At 48.1% G+C, this 9,205-nt stretch overlaps 1 protein-coding gene across 2 annotated transcripts in view; it reads right to left on the bottom strand.

Moving 5' to 3' along the window:
* Positions 1-290: 290 nt before the first annotated feature.
* MORC2 (MORC family CW-type zinc finger 2) overlaps positions 291-9,205 on the bottom strand; it is a 41,822-nt gene continuing 32,907 nt past the window's right edge. Inside the window, exons 20-27 of one of the 2 annotated variants that reach the window (XM_053928118.2) lie at positions 8,948-9,079; positions 8,410-8,464; positions 7,872-8,013; positions 7,531-7,755; positions 7,343-7,436; positions 4,489-4,677; positions 4,304-4,396; positions 291-3,189 (exon numbers count right to left, since the gene is read on the bottom strand). In XM_053928118.2, the coding sequence (XP_053784093.1) occupies positions 3,121-3,189; positions 4,304-4,396; positions 4,489-4,677; positions 7,343-7,436; positions 7,531-7,755; positions 7,872-8,013; positions 8,410-8,464; positions 8,948-9,079 (999 nt within the window). In that variant the 3' untranslated portion in view covers positions 291-3,120. The remainder of the gene's footprint in view (positions 3,190-4,303; positions 4,397-4,488; positions 4,678-7,342; positions 7,437-7,530; positions 7,756-7,871; positions 8,014-8,409; positions 8,465-8,947; positions 9,080-9,205) is intronic. The other variant, XM_024566638.4, reaches the window with a different exon arrangement.

The following is a 9,205-nucleotide window of genomic DNA, read 5'->3' as shown; positions in this document are numbered from 1 at the left end:
GGCACCTTGGTGACTGCCAACAAATCCCTTACGACCTGGGCCAGCTGCTCAACCACCTTCCAACAGGGACAAGTAGCCAGTGGAAGCACCCCCACTTAGACGAAACCTTGTGTTCTATGTAAGTGGCAAGTAAGTTTGAGCTTCATCAGACTTAAACACTTATGGGTCCTAGAGCTGTGAACTCCTGGCTAACACTGCTTGGAACTACAGGTTCGAGTCATGTCGACAGGGAACTGGACCCAACAAGAGGAGCCAGAGAGCATTATCATTCAGATGGATTATTTCTATGCCTTCCTTTGGTAAACCTTGTCCTGATCTGGTAATACACAGTATTAATCCTAAAGCGGAGTTTTTAATCCTAAATCCATGGGACACTTAGGGGTAGAGGGGATCATGTAAGGTGGACATTTTCCTGAGACATTTGCCCCTTGTTTTTCATGTTTTTTGTAAACTCTTTTGTAGAGTCCCTAACCAAGATTCAGAATTACAGCCTGTACCAGAAGAGAAATACAATTGGCCAATGAAGACACTTCATCTCACTTAAATTAGTTCAAACCAACTCAAAAATCCTTCACCTTTCAGACTAAAAAGAGACTGCATGCTGGCAAGTGGGTGAGGGAAATACATGTTGGTAGATGAAATTGGAGTTCTCTTCTGGAATATATCTTAAGACTTTTAATACATCCACCATCTGACAGTCATTTCTCTTTGAAATTTACCCTATATACAGACAGATGAGTTAATGAATATATACACATTCATCACGGCGTTTTTCTTAAAATGTTAAAAATTGAAATGTTTATAAATAGGGAACTGTTAAATGACAGTACATCCAAGTCACTGAAGTGCTTGCTATGTGGTTGTTCAGAACAACATAGATCCATATGGGCTACTCTGAAACAGGGTCCAAGATACACTAAGTGGGAAACAGAACAGAATGGGTGTGTATTTCTGTGCTCAGGACGGATACTGTCTCCAGGAAGATGGGGATCAGGGTAGAAGGAAACCTTGCTTTTCATGATGCAGGCTTTTGTACTGTTACAATTTTCACCATGTGTATGTATCACTTAAAAAAAAGACTGAAGGAAAACCCACATCCCTCCCACTCCCTCCCCCAAGGGTTGCTGCACTCATTCACCTGTTTGCTGTCTTGAACTAAGTAGGGACCTTCCTGCCATAGACCAGCTAGACCACCTCCCTCCTCCCAAGCAGGCCAACTATTCCAAGACCAAGCAAAGGAAGGGACCGCTGCATTTTGTCTTCCCACCAAGAAAAGGCAGGAGTTCTCCTGGGAAACAGGCTGCAGTCAGCACAGTGGGCATATCCAGAATTTGAAGGTAAAACATTAAAGAAATTCAGTATTTCAGTTTCTGTGTGTGTTGAAAATGAAGACAGAAGACAATGAAGATGGTAGAGATAAAGAATTTGAAGACAGTTTAAAGTTATCATGGTGGAAAGAATGAAGAGGAGGAAGGTGCTAGATTTTACTAAGAGAAGAAAACAGACTGAGTTGAGGAGTCTCACCAGTAAAAGTTTATGGTATTGCATTTTGATTACAGGCATGTAAATAAAAAACTTGAGTATTATCCTCTGATAAAAATGTAGAACCAACTTCCTTTTAGATTAAAACAGGTTTGGGGACAAGAATAGACCACATGCTGCCTGGGATAGAGAGCTGGACAGGGGCGGAATCACCAGCTCAAGACATCCCAAGACACCCAACCTCCCAGAGGAAGCCAGAGTCGGTCTCAGTGGCATTTCCCCCAAACAACCCTCTCCCAGGGATGTAGTTTGGGGAAGTGCAAAACCCACATGCCATACACGCCTCTGGCCACGTGCACAAGTGGATAAAGACTCCTGATTCCAGTGTGGCCTGCTTCCCCTCCAGTGCTTCGTCTTATGCAGACCTCATAGGGCAGCATACGAGCCACTGCTGACATGGGGTGGGTACATGCTGGTTTGAACCAGAGACCAGTGGTACAAGGCCTTCAGAAAACCCAAAGTCCCCAAATAAGAGAGAGGAAAGAAGAGAGTTGGGGGAAAATCAAACCAGAACTTTCCCAATAGCTATTAAAGCAACTCTTGCCTTTGTATTTGACCCTGAGAAGGTGCTTGAGGGACACAGCTGTATGAGGCCGTGACAGGAGGAAAGGCATGGTATGCCTCTGGAGAACCTGGGGCCCACCTCCTGCACCTGGGGTAAGTGTGGCTCAGATTCCCTTCCGTCAGCCCCACAGCAGGGACCTCGACTGGGTGTGGTGGTGCAGGGCACACAGGAAGCAGTAAAAGAGAAGGCAACAGGCTCTCTAGACCCGGCCACACCATGGACAGAGGCCACCACATCAGTACCAGGGGCTCTTTCACACACAACGTCCTTTCCTAAAACAAAACCTTTGTAATTCAAACATTTGGTGTAATACCCAGGTCAACAGTCTGACCAGTGTCAGATCTGCCTACTTCTCAACCTCAAGTTATTGAGGCAGGAAACCTCAATGCTTAAACTGAGGAAATCATTCCAGCAGTGAGAACTTGGGTGGTGGATGGTAAGGTTGAACAAGAGGATCTTTTTCCTCCAAGCTATTTAAAGCCCCTGATCTGAGATAGAAGCCACTCAGTGCCAAGCCTCCTCCTGACCCATAACCCCTTGGGTGTCCACTGGGTCAGAACCCCTAGGGGGGCATCACTCCAGGGGGCTCTCTCCCTCCCCTACCCCTCAGATCCCGACATTATTCATATTCTAGGAGAGAAACCAACCCTGCCCTTACAGCCTCTCCAACTTAGGGATGGTGCTGGACTTGCCACATCTTGAGGAGCCAGGAGCTGAGAGGAGCTGCTCAAGCTTGACATTCTGGTGCTCTGTTCTTTGCCCCAGAGTCACAAAAAAAAAAAAAAAAAAAAAGTATAGTCTCACAGCAGGCACAGCATCTTGTTTCTTTTAAAAAATAAATATTTATAAACTTAGGGAGGAAGATTTAAAGAATCAGAGTATTTTTCCCTCCAAAAAGCACAAATGTCCCATGTGTGTCAAACCACCAACCCATTAATGAAACAGCTCCCCCCACCCTGACCCAGGAGCTGTGCCTTGAGGAGCAGGGGAGCTGATCTCTGGCCCCAAGCCCCTTAGTCCCCCTTGGTGATCAGGTCCTCGATGTAGGCATCCAGCTCATCATCGGTATTGATGTCAATGTCCTGAAACAGAGCAGCGCAGTCAGCTGGGGATCATAAAGTGGCGGGGGGCCTGCCTCCCCCACCCTTCTTGCAGCCTGTGGGGGCTGAGCCCAGAGCCCCCTCCTCTCCCTCCACTCCTTCCCGCCCCCAGCTGTTAGCCCTGTCCCATCATGATCAGCCCTTCCCACCCCAATCCTCTGTGCACAGATGACGCCCAGATTTTTTGCTTCTGTCCTGACTCTACCCCAAGTTCCAGGTTGCCTTGGATGTGTTACAGGCTTCTCAGACTCCATACATTCAAAACATCACAACCAGACCACCCTATCCCAAGTTGTTCCCATCTCAGTACAGGCCACGACCTCCCCTCCACCCACAGGCTCAAGACAGGCCACAAGTATCACCCTTGTTTCCTCCCTTTCCCTCCTATATTACATATCTGCCCACTTCCCACCCTCTTCACTATCACCATCCAAGATTAAAGCCACCAGAATCTCTCACTCAGACAAATGTGGGAACCTCAATGGAGTCCCAGGTTCTAACCTCTGCCCCCTCCAGGCCCTCTTACAACCAACCAGAGTAAGTGTATTAGATTGTAAACTGGATGATGCCACACCCTGCCAGGGACTTCTCGTCTCCTACAGACCCCACCGCTTCCCCTACAGCCCACAACTCCTGCTTTAGGTCCAGGGTCTGCTCTTCTCTCTGCCAGAAGCGCTCACACTCACTCTTGCAATCGGTCCCACTCCCAGCTCAAATACCTCCTCAGAGAGACCACCCCTGAGCATGCTAGTAAAGTGGCCTCCCCCTTTCCAGTCTCTCATTCTATCTACTTCATGGTGACACTTCCCACCATCAATAATTCTATCTCCTTGAGTAGAGTGTGGGGCTGTGAGAGCAGGGACTCTCTCTTGCATGTCTGGCTCACTGGGTATCCACAGGACAGGCACAGAGCAGGCCCTCAGTGTTTACTGCCTGAAGGAAGGACTGAAACCCTCCAGGGCACTCCCCATTTTGGGGCCACCCAATCCCATCTGGGCGTCATCCAGAAAAGTGAGAACTTTTATTTTATGGCTTGAAGGATTCTCAAACCAGGTTGTACATCAAAATGTCTAAAACAAGGGCAAAAGTCTGATACCGTGGGTCTGGCTGGGATGAGGCCCAGGCAGCCGCACCACCTCCAGCCCGCCTGGTCAGGATGCTGTGCAGCCAAGGTTGGAACCACAGATTCCTGTGAGTGGGGAAAAGGGAGCGAGAGGTGCCCAAGCCCCCTCCCTTAGAGACCAGGTGGTCCAGCTGCAATGAGAGGGCTGCCTGGCTCACCTCCTGCACCTTTTGCAGGAGCGCCACGATGTTGGTCCTCAGCTTCTGCAGCTTCTCCTCTGTTTCACGGAGCTTCTTCTCAGAGGCACGCAGGCTTTCCTCAGAAGCCTTGGCCCGCGAGTCAGCGCGACTCTGGTAGGAATGGCACAGATTCTGGAGCCCCACCTCATACTGCCTGAAGTACTCTTTCTGTTAGGAGGGAAGCCAGAGGGTTGGTGCATGAGTCTTACCAACTGTAGCATTTTTTTACTTCTATGAAGACCTAGCAGTGGGTAGCTCCTGACTGCTGTCTTTAAAAAGTGTTACTCCAAGCATTTAACTGTGTCATTCACCTTACAATCAAGAATGTTTTCTCATTAAATCAAGACGGCAAAAGAAACTTCAAGTTCTACACAAAGTATTACCTTGGCAGCACAAAATAAATGTTCAAACTTGCTCCAAAGTATTAAAATTCAGTATATAATGTCTTGAATCTGACTGGGATTTGTATTAGGGTTTTTTTTTAAGTAATTATTTGTTTCTTTTAAAGTAACAAAAATTTTTTTACTTTAAAGGTAAATTCATTTCACATACATGTATTTTTTAAGATTTTACTTATTTACTTTTAGAGAGGAAAGGAAGGAGAAAGAAGGGAGAGAAACATCAGTGTGTGGCTGCCTCTCCTGCACCCCCTCCTGGGGACCTGGCCCACAACCCAGGCATGTACCCTGACTGGGAACTGAACCTACAACCCTTTGGTTCACAGGACCACACTCAATCCACTGAGTTACACCTGCCAGGCTACCTACCTACCTACCTACACACCTACCTACACACACACACACACACACACACACACTATTTGCAGTATCCCTGTGGACTTTATGCAACTCCTGGTCCAGCGTGGTGGAAAAAAACATGATCATTCAGATTGACAAGGACATAATGATCACTAAGCTCTGTTGTGTCCCTACCATTAAAAAAATTAAAGTTTGAGTTATTTTAGACACTCCAATCAGGAGGACATCAAGTTCATGCATTGGTGATATACCCCCTTTTACAAGAATAAGCTAACAGACTACTTTAGGCTCAGAAGCTCCTGCTGACTACTTTTCGGTTTGAGCCATTGAGCCCGCTGCAGAGATCCCACTGCACCCAGGCTTTGCGCCTTGAGTTTGGCAACAACTTTAAGCTAAAGCAGTTTTAATTTTGGGCTCTGTCACAATAGACTCTTCACCTCTCGGGAGCTTAGTGTCAACTCCTAGCCTCATTTCTTTTTTTACAGTGGAATGGAGATAAAACTCCATATTTTCCTCTCTGGAAAAGCTTATCGAGAACATAACTGCGAAATGAGGGCCCGGCTTCTTGAATATATGTAAATCCTGCAGTTTCCATTCCATTTCCCTTCTCTAGAGAAACCACTCTAGAAAACTTAGCTATTCCTACCATAAACACATCCCACTTGATGGGATGACTCCGAGATCCCTATCTCCAGCCCGACCTTCCTGCCCCCAAGTAACAGCCCCCACTCTACACCTGCCCAATGGACATAGTCAGAAATTTAGTGCCAGTACTTCCAGCCCAACACAAATTTCAACTAACCATCTTTCCCGGATGAAAACTGTGTTTTCTCTCCCAGGTAATAGCTTTGTCATAAACCCTCAATTCCCTCAGGCTTGAGACACAAGGAAGCATGCAGCCTCTGCCTCCTCCCCCATCACGTGCCTACAGCGAAAGACCAGTCTAACGACATCTGACATGGCCCTTTCACCCTCTGATCCACTCCTAGCATTCTGGCTTCCATTCTCGGTCCCTCACCTCTGATCTTTTACAACTGGACCGGCCTCCTTATCCCTGTCTCCTATCCACCCATCCTACTCAAACATGCTACCAGACTTACCGTCTTAGGGCAGGGTCAGCAGACTATGGCCCATGAGCCAAATCAGCTTGTTGCCTATTTTTGTAAATAAAGCTTTACTGAACACAGCCACATCCTTTCCTTCACATACTGTCTATGGTGGCTTTCAGGCTATAATAGAGATGAATAGTTGCCAGAAACTATGTAGCCTACAAATAATTTGCTAACTGGCCCTATACAGAAGTTTGTTGACCCTGCCCTAGACATGGTTCAGACTGACAATTCCATCAACTCAAACATTTTGCTGGCTCTCTCATTTCATACAGAGTGTTAAGCCACTGTGCTTAAGACTAGAGATTCAAAATGAATCATATCCTGGCTCTCTGGACCCCTTCTTTCCTAAATATTCACCCCCATATTCCCTTTCATCCCTCTAAGTCTTTATTGAAAAAAGCCCCCATCCACTTTCTCCTCTTCTCCCAGGCTGCCCACTTCCACACTAACTGCTCTCCACCTCACATCCAGCTACCTGGTAAAAAGTCAGTCTCTACTGATTCTTAAGCCCCTTGGAAACAGGACTCTTTTGCTGCTCCCCTACCAGCACAGGGCCTGCTCAGGGAAAGTGCCATAAAAGCATTTGCTGCGTTAAATAAGACTCGGTGCTCATTTCCACACATCATGAGCTTCTCTATATATACGTCCCTCTTAAGAGTCAAGTTTCAGGCACTTTGAGACTGTTCTTCACTGTTATCTGGGGTAAAGGAAAAAAGATGGATTTATTGTAAAATGTCAAACCAGGCCTACCATCCCTAAGTGAGGACTCAGGCCCAGGGTCTCATGACACCAGAGCCACATCCAGCTAGGCCATATCTTTTTCTACAATGTAAAGTCTCTTCCTCTATTCTTTCATCTTAAGAAAGGGAAGCTGGCTGGGAGGCGCACAGCTGAGAGCTGGCAATCATAACAAGCTCCAAGGGGGAATGTGGAGTGCAAAATTAAAGGTCAGGTCAGACTCACCAGAGGAAATGATATCAGCTCATCTGAATTCATAGCACTCAACTCCTTCTTGGAGATAGGGAAACTTGGAGGCAGGAAGTACCGTAAACAATTCCTAAACAAGAAAGGAAAAGGTAGGGATAGGAAATCAGAATGGCGTGGAGGGGCAGAGAACAGCTGCTGGCCCCAGAGAGGGATGACAAACACACCGGAGGATCTGGACGAGCAGGTCAATGGTCTCGTGGTTGGAGCTCGGGGCGGTGGTGTCAGGCTCAATGCGGATGCACTCAGAAGTGGACGGGTCTGTCACAACCACAGCCTGCTGCACCACCGTGGACTCAGCCTCCTCTCCACCTTCCTGCTGTGTGTCAGGACTCTGATACTCCGGGGAAGGGGGCTTCATAAGCCGCACATCCTCACTGTCCTTTTCCACCCTTGAGGGAGATACAGTGCTTCTGTCACGTGTTACCACGGGCTCCCAGGATGGCATACAGCACCCCCCCCTGCCCCGGCCAACTCTTTTAACCCAGCCTTTTAAAGGGGGCATTACCAGCGGTCTCTTGGCGTTGTGTCTGTGGGCACGTAGTCAAACTTCACCTTCCACCGCACCACATGCTTGCCCACCTCCACAGTGGTGACACGGCCTGTGTACCACTCCCTGTTCACACGCACCTCCACGTGCAGCCCTTTATCTGAGAATGGGGGTGGGGAAGAAGTCAGAAAACTAGACTGAGTCCTTCACTCAGTCAGGGACATCTACGGAAAGGTTGTCCCAGGGTTTTCAGGGACAAGAACCCCTAGGTGCTTGCTGGCACTATGCCAGGCACCTTGGTCTCCTTCCCTAAGAGTTGCAAAGAGCAGCAGGATGAGTGACTGACAGAGGTGGACACCAAGGAATTAAGTGCTAAAAATACACACAAGGGTGTGCTTTCTGCAGAATTGTTGGAATTAGACTTGGAACCACTGTAACACAGGAGCCCAGGGCCAGGAAAGCCTCTGTAAGCTTTCAGGATAAGCTGATCTGCTGGCTGAGATGCCCCACTTCCCCCACAGGCTTCCCGCACAGCCAGGAATGTCCCTGAACTCACCTTTCTGAGCCTTCTTGAAGTCAGCTGAGTCTTCCTCCTCAGCACTGTCTGAGAGCTACAAAGAGAACAGTCTGTTAGAGGCTTTCCCCAGGGCCCCCAAAGAGCAGATTTTTGCATGACTGGTTTCCCAGGGTCATCAGCTGTCACTTTTGTGCTGATTTACAAGGCAGTTTAAATTGCCTTGCTGACAGCCACTCCTTAAACCACTATCTTAGGTATCTACCCTTCTGTAACCTTTACAAATAAGATAGCAGGCAAGGGGCAGAATGTCACAGACACAGGAAGCAAGGGGTTTCAAGTGTCCCTGATCTGCACCAATGTGACCTCAGACCTGTGACTAGAGCCAAAGGCCACTCTCACTCAGGACCCTACCCAGCACTGTTTCCAGTCCTCTCTGTGACCTAGAGTCCTTCAGAGATGCACCAGGCTTCCGGCGGGCTCATGTCACAGAGCACAAATGGAGCTAGCACACAGACAGCAGGTGGGGGGAGGACACCCTGGGGAGGGAAGCTCTGAGAACTTCAGCTCCAGCACCTACCTCATTCAAGTCCTTCTTTTCCTCCTTCACAGCAATTTTGCCCCGTTTGGACTTCTCCTTCCTCCTCTCAGACTCTTCCTCAGCCTCTTCCTCGTCAGAGACCTCAAGAGTCCGCTTCCGAGCAGGGGTGGCCTGGAGCAAAAGAAGGAATATTAAGGAGCCACGTCAGCCCTTGAAACAAGAAGATTCCATCTGGCCTAAAGGAGCTTCAGAAAGAAACTTGCAGGCCAATGTCAGGGCTAAGCACCCCCCTGACAT

Source organism: Desmodus rotundus, chromosome 7, assembly GCF_022682495.2.
Source record: "Desmodus rotundus isolate HL8 chromosome 7, HLdesRot8A.1, whole genome shotgun sequence".
Lineage (NCBI taxonomy): Eukaryota > Metazoa > Chordata > Mammalia > Chiroptera > Phyllostomidae > Desmodus > Desmodus rotundus.
Note: the sequence above shows the minus strand (reverse complement) of the source record. Positions and strands in the feature narration are given on the sequence as shown.